This window comes from Falco cherrug, chromosome 1 (genome assembly GCF_023634085.1).
Source record: "Falco cherrug isolate bFalChe1 chromosome 1, bFalChe1.pri, whole genome shotgun sequence".
Classification (NCBI taxonomy): domain Eukaryota; kingdom Metazoa; phylum Chordata; class Aves; order Falconiformes; family Falconidae; genus Falco; species Falco cherrug.
The window spans coordinates 118,690,653-118,709,099 of NC_073697.1; the positions used below are offsets into that span (position 1 = coordinate 118,690,653).

The 18,447-nt window shown below is 51.3% G+C and overlaps 1 protein-coding gene across 3 annotated transcripts in view; it reads right to left on the reverse strand.

The window, feature by feature from the left end:
- Positions 1 to 715: 715 nt before the first annotated feature.
- Positions 716 to 18,447, reverse strand: part of MAP2K4 (mitogen-activated protein kinase kinase 4) — a 90,227-nt gene continuing 72,495 nt past the window's right edge. For all 3 annotated transcript variants that reach the window (XM_055723574.1, XM_055723578.1, XM_014284600.2), the window contains 6 exons: positions 17,476 to 17,527; positions 16,934 to 17,061; positions 7,295 to 7,372; positions 6,090 to 6,238; positions 2,788 to 2,833; positions 716 to 1,667 (listed from right to left, as the gene is read on the reverse strand). In XM_055723574.1, the coding sequence (XP_055579549.1) occupies positions 1,554 to 1,667; positions 2,788 to 2,833; positions 6,090 to 6,238; positions 7,295 to 7,372; positions 16,934 to 17,061; positions 17,476 to 17,527 (567 nt within the window). In that variant the 3' untranslated portion in view covers positions 716 to 1,553. The remainder of the gene's footprint in view (positions 1,668 to 2,787; positions 2,834 to 6,089; positions 6,239 to 7,294; positions 7,373 to 16,933; positions 17,062 to 17,475; positions 17,528 to 18,447) is intronic.

Genomic DNA, 18,447 nt, shown 5'->3' on the forward strand with positions numbered 1-18,447 from the left:
CTGCAGCCTCCATTTTATCCCTGGTATGCTACTAAATGCCTGAAAACAGCACTGTTTTGGAAAAAAAAAATGTTTTCAGGAAAATGTAATCTTCGAAAAATATGCCAATTCAAAAAAGAAAAAAAAAAAGGCTGATGCGCTTTTTCGCTGAGCAATGGGCCAAAAGGCAACAGCTTGCCTGGCTTTGCTGGGTCAGCTAAAAGCCCACAATTCATTAGACGCTCCCTCATCTCCACCTCACCTCTACGTGCACCAAAGCATCTCAGTGAGGTTCACTCTAGGGTGCAGTAACAAGAGCTACAGAGGGGCACAAAAGCGGTGAAGTACACCCAGAAGGTGGTGGCCAGAATCTCCAGCAAGCGAAGCAGAGCAGCCGTTTGCAGCGGCGGGGTGGGCATGGAGCCCAGCGCGGTGGGGGCACGTCCCCACCACCCTGCCCACAGCGGCCAGAAGGAAACCAAGGTTTGGTCCTGTGAGGGACGCTGGGCTGGGAGGCGGCAGCGCTGCCAGGCTGGTCTCGGGGTCAGTGAAAAGGCGTGAGCATCAGGGCTGGGGACAGTGAAGAACATGAGAAATAATGAGAAAGGCTAGAAATTACAGACATTCACTTGCGGCTCATTAAAACAGCTGCAGACTTTGTGAACAGCACTTGTCGAAGTCAAAGCAAAGCCAGCTGGTGGTGAGCACTGCAGCTATAAATCAGGTCACAAGCAGGTTAAATTCAATCGAGTAGTTTAATAATTCTTCAGGTCAAAGGTCTTATCTTACCAGGTAACAATTTACAGGACACCTAGTTAAGAGTGAAGAGTGGCTGGCTTGGTAAAAGGAGAAAGAATACATTATGTCCCATCTCTGAATAGTTTAATGTTAGCCTCTTTCAATGCAACGTATTTTTGGTAAAGACATATTCACTATATTTAACATGATCTCTCTTTAACAGGAAGTTCAGCTGAGCACACTGTCCCCAGAAAGTACACTGCGACTGTAAAGCAACAGAATTCCATAGCAGTAAATCTATTGCACTTTGTGAAGAATAAAATTCTCCTTTGCCTTTCTAGCTCCAGAAGGCAAAGCATCTCGTTGGTTAAGCAAATTCTTCTCCCTCCAGGCAAAGTCTCTTAATGTTCAGACAGACAACGCCTAACTTTTGTTTGTTTGCTTTTTATTATTACTTGAAACAACAATTGGAAGAGTTTGAGAGAAAAATCTTTCCAGTAGCTGCTGAGAAGTCTCCAAGTTTTGAGTCTAGAAATGAATTTTAGGTGCTATCCAATCACGGTCAACAAATAAATGTACTTATTTCCACATTTCATGAATATGTCCACAAAAGAGCAAGATGAGGTCTCTCTTTGACCAACACTAACACTGTGTGATCAGGTATTACAGGGATGCACTTTATATGTGACAACAGTATACAGACAGGATGGAAATAACACCAATATTATTGCACATGGTGTCTGGGCGAGCATTAAAAACACTGCAATATGTGATGAAAATTCTTTACAGCTTGTTTTCTCTCAGCCCTTTTTCTAGAGTTTGATGTAGCAGCAATATCAATCGACGTACATTGGAGAGCTGGGAGTTGCTGGCATTTGATCCAGGATTTTACAAACATAGCATGCAACATCCACTGTGCGTTCCTCATACATCAGGATGAAGGGATGTTTCTGGAATCAGATAAAAAAAACCAACAAGGTTACGTTCACCCTTCCGACACATGCTGGCTCCCCCAGACAGAAGCTTAGCGTATGGATTTGCCTGATGCAAGAGCACAGGGGCTGGCAGTGGCTGTAGGACAGGACATAGCCTGGCCCATGGCTTGCACATACAGAGAACCTGCACCCTAAGCGTGCAGTACAAAGGTGGGACAGGACTCCAGGGGTGTCAGGAACTGCTGGGCAGGAGGCAGCGAGGGTGCACGCGTGTCTCCTCTGTAGCATGGACACGTACCAAAATACTTTCAAAAGAGGTTTCATCAGCAGCCTTGTCAGCAATGGGGAGACAGGCTTGTGGAGGTCGAACAGGAGATTTGGGACTCAGACCCAGTTACCCCGAACCCTGACCCTCCGCTCTGCCCAGTGGGCCGTACTGGCTAGACCCAACACAGAGCTGGAAAGTAACAAGCAGAGTGACCCTCTGGGCCAGGACACCAGGCAAACTCCATTTGTATCACACCACGGCCGGCAGGGAGCCAGGGCATGGTTTCACACCCCGCTGGAGAGGTGGCTTCCAGATGCCCAGAGCTCCTTGAAGGTGCCTGGTTGACAGGGGTGACTTATCCAACCCACCCAGCAGCATCGCTGCGTTTGCTCCTTTAGGGCCCCGCAGCACAGACAGACTCTGCTGCTGTCCCACCCAGAGCCCGGCTCCTTCAGGTCTCACTTTTGCCCGAGCAGTCCAACCTGCGTCGGAGGTGTTTACACGTGACAGCACCAGCCAGCAATTTGACAGGGCTCCTGCACGGTACCAGGTGCTTGAGCAAAGGCAGCATGTCCACGGCACGTCCAGCGTGCTCCTGCCCCAGCCTGCCCGCTTCAGGGAGCCCCGACACTGCAACAGGGCATTTCCCCGGCGCCCATCTCCTGTGTTCATGCACAGATGCTGATGATTTCAGCCACAGGCCAGAGACAGTGGCATGGAGGTGATGCTCTTTCCCAGGCTGTGGAGCTGAGCACCCTGCCCGATGGCCCAGGGTGACAGGGAGCGACCTCAGACGCGTGACCCACCCCCACTGCGTGACCAGCAGAGCCACGACGGCCGGTGCAGGCAGCCATGCTTTGCACTCACCAGAAGCTCTTTATACTTTGGCCTTTTGGACTCGTCCTTTGTAAGGCTAAAGGAAGCAGAAAGAGAATTAGGAGAAGGTGGGATTGGGGAAATTGTTACAGGCATCAGATGCAAAGTTTTGCAGGACACAATGTTGAACCTACTGCTGCCGTGGTGGGACTCACCACCTTCTGTTTCCCGGAAAAGCCATCCATGCGATGGGTCCCACCGGGCTCCCCCCTCCCTCCTCACACGGCTGAGCAGCACATGTGGCCACCAACGAACCCTGCTGGGGACCAAGCCCAAGGGAGCTGCCAGCAGAATGCCATCCCGGCTGCCGTGGCCCCCATATGGAGCTGGGTCTGGCCGCAGCACAGTCGCAAGTTCTGGGCAGCAGCCACAGCCCCCTCCCCACCCCTCGGGCAGCAGGGCAGAGGGGCACCAGCACTGCCTGCCAGGGCGCAGACGGAGGGGACAGGGACCACATCATCACCTCGGCAGGCAGGGGCAGGGGCCAAGGCTGCAGCAGGCAGCCAAAATGCCCTGTGGGGCCAGGTCCGGGCTCCCGGCCCTCCTGGCTCATCGAGGTCCAGCGCTGAGCGGGCTGCAGCTGCTGGGATGGGACAGAAGAGGTGACATGGGGGGCCGCTGGGAAGTGTCCCCTCCTGCAGGGACTCTGGCAGCCCAGCCGCCTGGCACACGGCACAGCAGATGGCAGCAAAGACCAGAGCAGGGGACTGTGGGGGCAACAGGGACCAGAGGCAGAGGGGCTGCGCGCCAGCTCGGCCATGGGCAGCACCAGCCCTGAGCCGGCAGCCAGAGCTGCACCGCTGGGAAGGAGAAGGGCGGCTGTAACATCTTTTCCAAATGAGGGGAGTTAAGTCTAGTTACCAGCAGCTGCATTTCCATCCCCACGGGCTCTGGCTGGACCGTTCTAAACCTCCAGCACTACTATAGCGCAGCCTCAAATTATTTAGAGAAGCAGAGGGCAATTAACGCTGCACGCCCGGCACTGCTCTGTCCTGTGACCTGCCTGCAGAGTTGTGCAAGGGCAGAGAGGGAAGGAAATCCCATGGCTGCTGCACAAACATCCTTGCTTCAGGCTTTCGCTACCCAACAGCGATCCATTTTCTGACCTCGGCAAGTCTGGGGGTTCAAATATGCTCCTCGCAACACCTTTAAGGCAACTAACTAGTCAGAACTTCAGCTCACAGACTGAGTTTTACCCTGTCGCAGGAGCATCTGATCTCCTTCCGCAGGCACGCTGGACTTCAGGAGCCCACGGCTCTACCTGCAAGCGATGGCAGCTCCGCAGCCGCCAGCACCAGGCTCCCAAAAGCCAGAGCCTGGATCCTCCGCAAACTCTGGAGCACCCAGCTGAATCACTCCTAAGCAGTTCCAGGAGGAGTGTGACTTCAGATAAGCATCTAACACAGGGAGGTGGGCTGAAGGGGAAAAATGTTCCACCCAGGCATTCACAGCGCTGTTGGGATCCAAAGGAAATAAAAAAAAAAAAAAGAAAGAAAAATCCCTGAAACTTTTTAACATTATTGAAAATATCCCTTTGGCACTGATCTATCATAGTGAGCAAGCAGCGACACTGCAGGACTCTCAACATTCCTCCTGACTCTTGAATGCACAAAAATAGATCATTAGATTCACACGTGTAGGGTAATGCCCAAGAGATTTATGCCATCACCCAAAAGCACAGCCTTTTGGAGACTCACCTGCCTGCTTAGTAACACCAAAGATTACTGTTTGCACTTAAATAAAGGTTATTAAAATAAATACTTATTACAGTGTTGCTATGAAGACATCATAGATGTTCCAGGCAGAAGTCAGATTACTTACAAAACCAGATGAAACAAAAACCAGAATTAGAGTGAAACCTGCCCTGTGGCCTGTGCATTGTAGCTGTTCCAGAGCAGCGACCCCCGGGAGGAGTCAATGGGCAGGAAACCAGACCCATGGGCCAAAGATGCTGTTCAGCAGCGGTGCCACACAGGCTTCTCAGCTGGGTGACCTGGAGCCAAACTCACCAGTGCCTACGGGGCAGGACAGCAAGCTCCTTCCTGGCTTTGCAAACTCCGTAATAATACAGCATCTCTATGGAGAACCATAGGGGAAACAAACCATCGCTTGTACTGCATGCGGGGAAGGCAACTCTGACTTTCTAGCCAAATACTATTTTTGACTAAAAAATGGAAACTTCTTTTGAGTAGCAAACCGGTTTGATGCTCTGTTCTGTGCAGCCCAAAGACAATAACCAGGCCTGCCTTACAGCCAGCTGGAAAATGAAACTTGGCCTCCAGAAAAATCCGTAATTCTGAAATAGAGTAAAATCCAAACCAGCAGATGGAAAATCCTGAAACAAAACCTCTTGAATGTTAAAATTGCCTAGAGCTGAGTCTTCCTTTGTCACAGAGCTTTGAGATGGATACCCCTGTGCTGGGAATGTCCATCACCTGAGTCTGCCCAGGGCAGAAGGTCCCAGAAGACAAACGCAGGTCACACCGATGGATCTCCTATGTGCTTTTTTTAGGTTAACAAAACTATGTTGACCACCTTTCACATTTTGATAGAAAAATACTTCATCAGAAAATTCACAATCAGCCCTTAACCTAAGCAGGACCACACACATGTGACAGGCACATGGGCTGCCCAAAGCCTCCTGCACAACCACTGCACACTCTGCACCCAAAGCTGACCATGCTGCAGAGGCCCTTCCCTACACAAAGCCGTCTCTGGTCTTGATCTTGACCTACAGTTGACACAAGACATGAAGCCAACAACCGCTGCAGGCCCTGAGAGTCACTGTGCTGAGCAGAAATGGGCAGGAAGGCTCCTGGTCCTGCCAGGCAAAAGGCAGGACCAATGCAGATCCTCTGCCCCACCCCGAGACAATACTGTCAGGTGTCTCAGGCTTCTGCCTGCAGAAGAACAGGCAAACATCAGGTCTGTCCCCAGGCTGTCACACCAAGGATGTGACAGCCCGACAGAATGCATAGGCCAGGCCCTTACCTGGTCACGCAAACCTCCTGCCGTGGGTCTTATCACACCTCTCCCGAGCACAGCCTCCCAGAGATTTTCTCCTCATTTCTTCTCTGAAGAACAGTTCCCAAAGGTCTGTCCTTCAGCCCTCACCCAAACAAGTCTCCCATCACCTCCAAACCAGCAAAACAGAAAAGGTTCTCGCCCCCAGTTGCATGTCCCTGCACCAATGTAAGTTAGGAAGTGGAAGCACTTGGCGCACGACCCTTGCCACATACCCAAGCAATGACAAAAGAAGCCAACCCCAAGTGCTTTCAGTCGGAAACACTTACCACAAGTTGACGAAGTTGATGAAACTTGGGGAGAACTCCCTTTCCTCTGAGTTACTCAGCTGCGGCGGGTCTCCTTTTACTACTTGCGTCAACTGGTCAAACACACTGTTCCACTTGGGGTAGGGGAATCGCCCTGTGGCCAGCTCATACTGCAGAGAGACAGCAACAGCACGGGGCAGATTACACAAGGTACGTTCAGCCAGGGTAAGAAAACATCTGTGAGGACCTGAACCCCCCAAAAGGAAGATGAAGATGAGATTCTTCATCCTATTCCCTGTATGAAGCTCAGTTCAGGGAAGAGGTGAGGAATTCCCACCCGGTAGTAAATTCTGCTGCCTACGTTAGGAGCACCTCCAGATTTAACCCGCCTATGCCGTGCTTTTCAAGCTGACAATATCTTCTCCTCCAGAGACTATTAAATGAATCAATGCTCTCATCAAGGTGTTCAAAAGCAAGAGAGTAAAATCCTCCAGCCCCTTCCCAGGCATCCCAACAACCACTGGAGAAAATGGGGAATGAGAATCACACAACCACAGAACATCTGTAGTCTGAAAGGACCCGTGAGTATCATCGAGTCCAACTCCCTGCTCCTCACAGGACAACGAGCATTTTAAAACACCAGTGGGGAGGACAGAAGCTACTGGTTCATCCTTATTGCTCCTGCTTTCTCTTCTACTTCACCGCCTCAGGAAGGGAAGGTCTTTTCAATTTATCACCGCGTGCACCCAGCAGTGCTGTGGCTAAGCCAGAGAGGAATCAGCAACTGGATCCAGGATTAACTGAAGTCTTCTGCACAGCTGAAGTACACCAGATGCCAGGGCTGAGACGCTTATTTACACAGGCTGGGTGCTCTGTTCTGCCCTGCCACGCTCACCCTCCCTTCTCATCTGAGATTTCGAAGACAGAATTCATTTACGATCCAACACCTCTTCCCTGCTCACATCTCTTTCTCTGCAAAACACAGCTACAGCTAAATATATCCTCAGGGGTTCGGGAGAGCCATCTGCGTGGAAGGGATCCGTCCTGCTCCTGAGCCAGGAGGGGCCCGCTGCAACCACAACATGCAAATGCTTCGCAGTGGCAGAGCCGGGCTTTGCTTCAAGCACGTGTCTGACACCAACCGACTGCCTCGCGCTGCGAAGCGCAGCAAGGCTGCCCGCCAGCGACGTACCGCGCAGCAGAAGGTTTAAACCCCGCTCACTCACCAATGTAATCCCCAAGCTCCAGACGTCTGAGCGGACATCGTAGCCTTGCCTGGATGCACTGGGATCTATCCTTTCAGGCTGAAACAGGAAGAAGGACCAGTCAAACACCATGCCATGCAGGAAGGAATGAGAAGCGTCTGCAAACACTGAAAAAACTCCTAAGTTCATCCCGCCGGGCAGGGCCTGGCACAGCTGTGGAGGCAAACTTGTTGCTAGGGCAGACATCCAGCCCCAGCAGAGAAACATCTTAAGGAATCAAGCGCTGATTTTATGGAGGTATAACGTAAAAGGTGATCCGAGACAGCAATTCAGCACAGTCCAATGCTTTTTTTCCCCCCTTTTGTACAAGCCACTTGAATAATTTTTACTGTCTACTTATTTAGTTTTGTTTCACATGGGGCTCTCTTTAACACAAAGTCTTGCTTTCTCTGTTTTTACAGCAAAGTTATCCCTAGGGAATCATAAGAACTAGAATAAACATCCCCTCATCCACCACCCTGGGGAACTGGGGTTTAGCAGCAGATCCATCACGACACCTGGAGCTACCACCAGGAACCAGCCAGCACAGGGCCACACGAAGTTCTGGGGATGCTGGCCTTGCCAGTGCCAGGACGCCCACGCCACACATCCATAGGGATGTGCCACAGCAAAGCAGAGCAGTTCACAGGCTGCAGAAGGACTCGCTTTCCGTGCAGCACAGTGAATTATAAGCACCTGTGCAGGGGCAGCCTGCTACCACCACCCAGCAGAGCGCAGACGGAGCAACAGGGACATGGCCCTAGACTGGTGGCACAGTTAAAGGGAAAGCAGGATGGACCAAAATAAATCCCATCTAAATCCAGAGCAGAAAGAATCCTGGGAATTTTCCATGTAGATGACATGGGAATAATTAACACCAATGAAGGACGACTCAGCATGTCACACTCCAGGCACCTGGAACGAGGGCTGCAGACGAAGCCCAGCCCATGCCAGGTGTCCCTCTAATGCCAAATGCAAGCAAGGAAAGGGAATGGCTGGGACCCACCACTGGGTGTGCTGCCAGTGGGAAGAGGGAGGGTATGAACACATCTAAGAACAGTGCAGGCTGCCACAGGGCTTCTCGCTATTCCAGTGTCCACCCAGGCAGCCACACCTTGACTGAAACACAAGCAGAATTGGGCAGCACTGACCCTCCCCGTCCCCCACACCCCAGCTAGGCAGGGTGTGACACAGGGGCACATGCACACTCAACTCCCTGCAGTCTTCAGCTGTTTCACGTTGCTAAAGAGCAAAGCAGCATTTCTGGGAACACCCAATTCTTGAAGCTCAGATCTGGATTTTCACTGGTTATATGATCAGGGAATTTTATCCCACATGCACTGAAAATTCAAAACTGTCTACATGGCATTAAAATGTACATAACTGTTATTTGCCACTTAGGCCAATGCATCCCTAAACTAAAAGAAAGTAAAAGGAGCAAAGAACAACCAGAAAGAGTAAGATTTCCGCAAGACAAAAAGTAGAACAAAATCTACATGATACAAACTCTCACTCCGCTCCAACCATGGGAACAGACGGATGCTAGACACAAGTTGCCTGCCTCTGTTGGAGGCTACCTTCTCTCACTTAGATGTGAAATCAAGTCCAGGGATCTCCCTGGCTTTAGTCAACAGTGAGACCAATGTAAAGCACCACACATCTGCAGCTGCAGCACCATCTGGGTCAAGTTCAGCTGCAAATCACACAAGTGAGCTACGAACTGGGGCAGCCAGAGTTAACAGCCCTCCACTGCTCTTGACACAAACTAGATACGAGTCTTGCACGCAAGAGCAGCAGCTCCCTAGCACGCTATTCTGCTGCTCTGTTAACCAAAACACCACATGTATTTGTTTCAGGACACTCGAGACAAAAATGCCATCTCCCCTGCGGTGGTGACCCCATTACCGTGGTTTTCTTGTTTGCCCTGCAAGGGGTTCAACAAGTGCTCGCAGAGAAGCAGCCATCAGTGCCCGAGCGCCTCAGCTCCTGGAGCCAACTCGAAACCAAAGCCACAGCAAGAAGGGGAGCGATGTCTCTGAAGAGCTGCCTGCAGGGTTGTGCAATGGAAACCATCTTCAGGAGCATAACTAACTAGTTTGGGAAATTCTTCTGCTGTTCAGTAAAGGAAAATGTTGTCACTCACTTTTCACATTGCTGCATTTCTCAAGAATATTCCTACGGTGAAAAGCAAGTTGTTCTGCCTTCAGGGCTCTGCCCCGCACAGGTGTCTCGCACGCTCAGCTGGAGCACAGAGCGATGGACAGCGTGTCACATCCCAGCCCAGGCTGGGACACAAGCGATGGGCACAAAGCAGGACAGGCAAGGAGACACTGACTCACTGGGCTCTCAGACCTGCTTCTCCTCTCTCCTCCTCCTCCTCCAGAGTGCGAGGATACCGTGTGCTTGCTGAGACCTCCAAATGTTTATCCCTGTGAGCCCCTTCCCTATGTTCTCCACAGGGCTGGGCTGGCAGGTCAGGTCCTGTAAGGCTGAGGAGGAACCTGACCACTAACCATTCCAGGAGATGTTCACTGCCAGCCCTGTGGACATGACCACCACCTCCCAGAAAAGAGGCAGGCCCGCTCCTGCGGTGACTGTCCTCGGGGGACGTGCCGTGCTGGTTCTCAAGCAGACCTTGGTGCCCAAGATGCAGCCCTGCAGCAGGTGATGGAGCTCCAGACAGATGGGACCTTCCATCCACTCCTGGCTGGTGTTCCTGCTCTGCTCTACAGAAAGTTTCCGAGGCTCTCCTTTAGGTGACACTGATCTCCCTTAGAGGACAGCGATCTCCCTTTGGTGACACCAAATTCTTCTACTGGCTGCTGAAGAGGTGAGGTGCTTAATTTCACATGGTTCTCGATTTTTATGTACAACAAAGCCTAATAAGCTTTCTAGATCTCCTCCTGGGCACATAGGAGCTCACAGGTGACCTCAGTGCTGCAAAAGCCTCAGCCTAAGAGCACAGACATGAGTCATTCACATAAGCAAGTGAGGCATCACAGTCACACTGTGCTGGTGAAGTCTTTTCTAAGGTTATACCCCTCCTCTCCGGTACTGGGTAACTGATGAAAAACCTATTAACACTTTGTTTTCTCTGGGCCTGTATCACAGTGCCAATTGCTACAGAGGTCGTGCAGCATCCTATGCAGCAGCCTGCCCTGGTCGCAGGAGGAGACACGGCTCCCTGGCCAGGGTGCAGTGCAGCAGAGCAAAGGACACACAGCGTGATGGGTAGAAGAGATGACAAGGAAGTGGAGAACGTGAGTTCTTCCTTCTTTGCTGGCCAGGCAGACCTGCCGTTTCCCCCTGCTCCTCAGTCTACCACCCCTAGGACAGCTGCAGTAACACCGTCTCCATGTGTGCACCACTTATACACCTACGTAGGAAATAAGAGTAATATTGTCAAAAAATACCTCGGCCAAAACATTCATCCTTGCTTAGACTTACGAATTCAGACATTCCTTCCAAAATCCCCTCTGTTCTTTGATTTCCTGTCCCTCGCCCAGGTCAGCCAAGCAGCCCGCAGCTGCACAGAGATTATCAGCAGAGATCATGTTTCTACAGAATAGCCTTTCCTCCCCTCCTATTTCCTTTACATATTTACTCCGAAAGAATGTTTCATTTAAAAACTTCTCCAGCAGCATTTTCCAGGTGGAGACGCTGACTTCCGTTCGTTCGCATGGGATTACCATCCCCTCCCAGCCAGCTTTCCTAACAGCAACTGAATTCCTTGATCTCCACAGCAGGGAGATTCACAGGAAAGCCATGGTCTGGTGGATGGGGGATACTTGCTAAGCACAGAAAGATTGGCAGGAACATTAATGAAGGCAACGAGGTCCTGTCGGGCTTGGCACAGCATGTTCTCGATGACCTTACTCCTCTTGTTAAAAAAGGTAAATGTGTGGCTGTAATAAACTTGAACTAGTACAGTGCATTGTCTAGACTGCAACTAAATGAAGCATCAATAATTTGCATTAGTAAATGGCTTCACTCATAGAGTTCAGAGTGTAACTGCTGTTAAAAGGACTCTATTGAGTGGAAAAGACAGGATTTGTAATGGGACCTCAAAGGTGACCTTCCACGGCCCACTGCTGATAATATCCAAGAAAATGTAAAATTAGTGGTGCTAAGTTCTGCATATTATAAAAATATATGTGATAAATAGGCTAGTGTGATAAATAAGGCTTCCTGAAGAACTAGAGTGATTTGACTGTTCGGTAAGCTGGGCTCTGGCTGGATGCTGACTCACTCAACCAGGCAGGAAAAGCAGCGCTCTGGGGTGAGAGACAGGCTCCTAGGAAAGGACAGGAGAGCGTGAAATCCCAGAGAAGCATCACGATTAAAGGTGTGTAGATGGAGTGATGTGCTAGGAACTGCTGCTCTTATTACATACTCCACAGGTGAGACAAACACTGGAAGTTTGCTCAATTTCAGGGTCTACATTTGTAAAAGGATGCTAAGAAATGGGGGGTTTATAGCACAGCCATAAAATACAATCCAATCTGCCTTAAGAACGTAAGCTGCTCAGTTCCTAATCTCCTCAAAGAAAAGCTTAGGAGATGACTGCATCAGAGTCAGAAAGCACCTACTGGGAAAAGAAGCTGTGGCAAGCAAAGGACTCCTTAATTCTGGAAAGAAAGTAGGAACAGAAGCTCACAGCCATTCATTAAAACAAGACTTACTCATATTAAAGAGAAAGTATTCACAGCAAAATTAATGAGGAGGACAACTTCACAGGCCCTACGGCAGATTCTCCAGCACCTGAAGAGGGATCGTTAATACAGCACTTTGGAGGTCTTCTCTGGTGTTGCTTTGGAAGGCCACCCTCCAGCACCCAGAGCTCAACGCATCCCCTCAGTGCCATCTCCACTGCTGCTTCCAGGAACTGAGTTAGACTAACAGAGCAAGCTCTGGAGATGCGGCGTCCTGCGGGGCTGTAAGGTATTGTTTCAGCCCCACTACGTAGCTCTGTCACAGAACCTTACACCAAGGGTCTGACCCCAACCCTTCCAGTATTATGGAAATATAGGAGCCTCTGCACTCCACGAATGCTGGAGTACCTGGTCCTGACCAAGGCGTCGTGCCCTGCTCCTGCCATGGCCCTGGCGCCCTGCCTGCTCCAGCGCGCAGGTCAGGCTGCACGCCAGGGAGGGGGGGCAGTGGAGGTGGGGGCCGGTCTCGGCTGCACGCGGACAGCACTGGGTACCTGTCGGGGGGGACTGGGGGGCTGCCCAGCAGCTCCAGCAGCCCCCAGCCTGTGCGGAGTGTGCAGCAGGCAAGCCGGGCTCTCCCACGCTTGGTAGGAAAAGGCTCAGCACAGGGGTGGAGAATCCCCCTGCAGATCCCTGTGGGTCCTCCTGAAGAATCCCCCCCGCCTCACCTGCGAGAGCCAAACAGGCTCAGGGAGGGCTCATGCCCGCCCGCGATACTTCTGGACAAACAGTCTGCTCACACAGGCTGCTGCCCCGTGTTCCCAATTTTAGATAAACTGCCTGTGCAGACAGGTGGGGAGAAGAACCGTCCTGCCGTGTCCCTGGCACGATGGGGATGGAAGCACGGAGGCAGGGACACGAGCTCCGCTCTGCAGCAGAGCTGCTCAGCGTGGGCTCTGTGCCACCTGGTGTTAAGGAGCCAAGTCTGGACAGGAGAAGTCCCACGGTGGGTGAACCTCACAGACTATTTTAGCCGGTGAATGAGTAAGCAGAGGTTATCATCTCAGACGAAACCCCTGAAGTCCGTGGGTGACAGCAGCAGCACGCGAGCAGGGAGGGCTGCACTCAGAGCTCAGGCATCTCCCCTGGCATTTACTACGCCGTGGGCGGCAGAGCCTGGATCCAGTCTGCACTGCTCGCAGGGGAATGGTGCCACACGTCTCCTTGTCTCCTCCCAAATTTGTTTTCTCAGTCATAAAAATTACGGCTGGGTGCCAAGTTTCAGAGGAAAAAAAGGAGAAAGAAAAAAGAAAAAAAAAAAAAAAGTCTAAACACACAGCAATATTCAGGAGCATCCAAGATGATTTTAGCTGCATGAATTCGAACCAGCAGCCTGCCCGTTCAGATAAATGAATGACTGAGCCCAATGAAAACCTGTGCATTGGGTCAGGAAAGCGAAGCTGAAACAGAGGCTCTTGCTGTGTCTCTGCTTGGGTAAAGGATGCAGAGAGCTCCTGCATCCCTGCAGCCTCTCCCTCCACGTGCGCAGGGAGGCCAGGAGAGCAGGACTCAGAGCCATCCCTGTCACCTGCCTGGGGAATTTCTCCTTTTTCCATTCATGGCCTGAATCCTGCATGAGCCACCTGAGTGCAGGGACGGAGCCCCCACCCGGCCCTGAGTACCGATGGCAGCAGCAACTGCCCATATTCCCCAGGGAGAAATGACGAGCTGGAAACACACCCCGAGTGCCAGCCAGCAGCGGCACGGCTCTGGCGCTGCCCCTCATGCACACACAGGTACAAGCACAAGTGTGTCTGCTGGGACACGGGTCATGCATTAGCACCAAGGTGGCTCTGCACCCCCCAGCACCACGCACCCCCTCATCTCAACAAGGCTCCAGGCAGACCCCAGCAGGCAGCCCAGGGGACAGTGGGCGACGCGGCGCAGGGCACAGGCACAGCTTGCAGCAGGCAGCTCCCAGGCGACCTGGGAAAAGGACCTGAGGGACCAAGGATGCGTGTGACACCATCAGACTCTGCCCCTGGAGAAGTCCCAAAGGAGGAGGGCAGGACAGGACATCCATTCTCATGCTGGCTAGGTCCTCCCCGCCTAAGCCAGGCGAGCAGCCTCATCCCTCCTCTCTGACACAGAAACTGGGTTCACTTGAGCATGAAGAAGGCAAAAAGCAGTAATGCCACAAAGATCACCAGCTTCAGAGTGGCACAGAGCCTCCCCCCTTGCCCAAATCCGCAGCACCTGCTGCAGCAAGAGGCAATGCAGGGATCACCAGGGAGCAGCAGCCAGGGAGGATGAGGTGTTGGCCAGGAGCAAGCTCACCCCCACTGCTGGCTGCAGGCTGCTAAACCCGCCTAGAGCAGACCCACAATGCTGGCGCTGGCACAGGGCACAGGTCTCCGGAGGGCTCAGCAAACGAACCCAGCTGCCCTCGGGGAGCCTGCAGCAGCGCGGGGGCTCAGTCCTTCCTCTCTTTCTTTCAGAGAACTCAAGGCACCAACATGTACGCCTTTACTTCAATATAACAATCACAGGGGAATTCAAAGCCAAAAGCAAAACAACTTCTCCAGCACTGGCAGCTCCAAGGCCGATACGCTGCTTTCTGTGACAGCTCTAACAATTTTGGTTAAACCACACAGCATTTGCTTAGCAGCTGGACACGGCTCCTGCTGCCTAATCGTATTGCTCCCAGTCAAACTGGCCACCATCCAATGTTATTGTTATCAACAGCTATTTAGGGACCCAGCTCCAGTGAAGTCGGTGTTATCAGGTTCCTTCAGCGGGCAAGTGCTCATGCTACAAGAATTACTGCAAGTGCCACAGGCCATGTGGGTCTCACAGAGCAACACGCTCTCATCGTCAGGGAGCATCACCAAACAGCCCTTATCAGAAACTCCCTGATTGAACACAGCTGATGTCCTTTGCCTATTTTACACTTAAAAAAAATAAATATTATTTTCCTTCTGAAAGGAGTGTGACTGGCCTGACTCCTTCCCAGGTATATTTAGGTTTGATCACAGCATCACTACAGCCATCAGCCTCTGCTGGCTTGGAGAAAGAGCTGGCAGATGTGCCTGCATGCTGGGGACATCTCCCCATTTCCCAGGCTTCCCAGAACGTGGAAATGCCCATGTATTTGGAGAGGAGACGCTGAGTCCGAAGAGCAGAAAGGAAGAGGCCAGCCGTCTCCCACACTGCTTGCCAGCTGCTGGCTTGTCCCACAAACTGCGTACCATGCCAAGGCTTTTAAAAACACAAACCAAACTGAAACACTTTCACTCACTTAAAAATCCAACAGAGTGGAGCTGGTGATGGAGATGCAAAGAGAGCAGAGTGCATATGCACAGACAGGGAAGAAAACCAAGGGGCTATCAGAAGCACTTACCCACCCAAGTCCCAGGGGAAATGAAGCAGTCCGACTGTTTACTGACATACCAGTAACTGTCACATCATAACTAAACCAAACAGCCTGAGTAAAGCTAACCATCTACCCACGGTTCTCAGAAAAAGCAGTTTTCCTGTATAATATTCCTGTAATTATAGCCCACTGAACTTGGGAGGGGGAAAGGAGAGAGCAATTTTTCAAGAGCCCTATTTACAGCCCTGATACACACCTAAGAGGACAGGGAAGAGTCAGCAACACTCCTATCCCCACTGAGCGATGCTATCAGAAGTGCCTGGAGGCCGAGATGCAAATACCCAGCCTCACATCACTCTAGCTCAGACTGAACTGGCTCCTGTCCCCTCCTGGGGCACCTGTGCTGCTGCCCTCAGCATCCTGTGCCCCACCAACACAACAAACTGGGCAGCTCTGGCCGATCCTCCTCCCTGCAGGGAGCTCCATGTGCTTGCCAAAAGTGCTCAGAGCAGAGATGCCTCTGCCCTCTCTGCAGCCTCACAAAGTCTTTATTTAAACAAACTGCTCTGCTTCACCTTCTTACATAGGTCAGGAGCTTGCACACATTTCGCTGTACCAGAGCACTGGTCTCCAGTAACGGATCTCATCTGTACTATTCTGTCCAGCTTACTGAGTAACGAGCTCTGCTATGAGGACAGTGAAAAGCAAAGGTCCAGTGCCCCAAGATTCAGACTCTGTGCTGGCACAGAGCAGCATCGGGGTAGACAGGTTGTGCCGCCTGTCGGATAAAAGCCATTTGAGAGCCGTTACCTAGACGAGATGGGCTCTGTACCTTAAAAGCGAAAGATTTTCTTTTTTGAATTCCTATGCGGTAGATAAGAGTTCAGAAAACTGTATTTTCCAGCATACAGAGCCATAAGATAAGAAATGACAGTTAAATACAGCCACTGAAGTTAAAGTTACATTGACAGCAGCAGACACACAGCTCCCTGCACAAAGTACCATCGGCTCATGTGAAACCGAGAGATGCATTTTCAAAGCAACCTGCTGCACAGAAGTGTTTAAAACCCTCAGACAGCTTCAAAAGATCACCAGCACAGATTTTCTCCCTGGGAGGGGGAGGGTAGCACACAAGCAGGACAGACTCCCAGGAGCCACGGCTCAGTGTGTGCGATTTCCACGCAGCTGCTCTGCCACTGCCGCTCTCCAGAACCACATTCTCCTGGAGTTAAGTTATTGTACACTTTGGAATTAAAGTGGTTTGCAAAAATCACTGTAATTCTGCTCTGCGCTAACTCCTGCGACATAATCTTACTGTAGCAAATGGATTTCTTGCAGACCAAGAAAACCCCGCAGCCAGGCAGTGCTGCCTGCCCCCGTGTGCTGTTTGGTTTGGAGTGTGAGCGGGCGCCGCTGGAAGGCACAGCGAAGCTCCCCGCTCTGGTGCTGCAGCACTGGCGGCAGCAGAGGAACCCAGCTAAAAAAAACAGGGAATTTGGTCACTTTGCCACAGCCTGGGTATCTTTGCTGATGCTGGCAGCGGTAGCGCTCAACCCAGAGCTCGGTTTCATCCTCACACCAGCTCATCCTACTCACCGCCATGTATGGCCGGCACCCTGCATCCCGCGTTTTGGCAATGGAGTCCACAAGCTGTCCGCTAATGCCAAAGTCACAGAGTTTAATATTTCCATTTCTGTCCAGAAGAATATTGGAAGGTTTGATGTCTGCAAGGGAAAGAAATTTAAACCAGTAAGTCACGGCTAGAGGTTTCAATTTCAAGAACAGCAGCTGCAGAGAATCGACACCGGCAGCGTCGCACAATTGCCATCGCCCTGCGGCATGGGGGGCACTCCGCACTCGCCGCCCCTGAGGATCCTGACCAGGAGCAAGAGGAGATGGAGCCAGCCCCAAAGATGCCACGTGCCCAGAGGAAGACACCTGATGAGCCTGAAATCATGCTTTTATGGAAAAGCACGGACGGAAGGGGATAACAAAACAGCCACGGGAGACACACTTGTGCAAAACCTGTACTCACACTCGCGGTAGTAGGCATGCTAATTACAGTTCAACTTGAAGCAAAGGCCGCTTAAAATTCTTGCAATTATTTTTGTAGGCAAGAAGAAAAGACGCGAACTCACCTCTGTGAATGATTTTCAAGTTTTCTTTTAAGTGGTTTAGTGCTTTCACAGTCTAGGAAATAAAAACAGATTAAAAATAAGCAAATGTCACAAGATTCCTGTGATTATTAAACTTCTGGAGCTCCAAGAATGGGGGGAGGGGGTGGAATTTAATATGTTGAGGTATCAGTGCTGTAATATGCCATGCAATACAAGCATTTTTCTCCCCATCTTTCCTGCAAACAGGTGATACAAGAGAGGCCACATGCTTAAGTAAACACAAACCACTTGTTGTAACCTGGAAAGGTCACACTCTGGGAGAGAGGAGCCAAGGCATGAAGTCAAGAGATTTCTGATGTTAATTATCTTGAGTATAAACTTATTTCAAGCCCTATGCTGTACTTTTTCAGTAGGTAAAAACTGTTCCCGTTCCACTGGCTGAGAGGCAACAGCGTGGGGAGCAGCAGAGGCTGCTCTGACTTAACTGTTCACCACCAAATGGAAGAAACACTTAGGAAGCCCGATTTCACAGGACGATTTTAAAAAAAACAAACTGAAAGTTCACCATTTTAATTCATTTTGCTTCTGCTGAAAAGATCATCAAAACCTATGTCCAAAAGCCTGCCTGGAAGAAGATGGCAAGAGAGGGATGGTGTTGTGCTACCAGGCTCTCTGAAGCCGTGCTGCTCTAAGGATGAGGTCTAGCACTGAGGAGCAGCTCCCAGAGACTGGTCCCTCCTGCCAGCCCAACGCCACGTTCAGGTGTTCAGGCAATTAAAAGCTCTGGCAGGCTCTGGGGCAGCTGGAGTGCTGCCTCCTCGCTGCCCACCTGGCTCCTCCCATGCAGGTTTCTGCTCTGGCAGCAGAAGCTACCACGGTGGAATGAGACTGGATGGCCTCCTTGGACCTAAGCTTCAGCCAGAGAAACCCCGCTGGGCTTAGTCACTGAACGTTGGATTAAATCCCAGCTGGCCCTGCCAGAAGCTTCTGTAC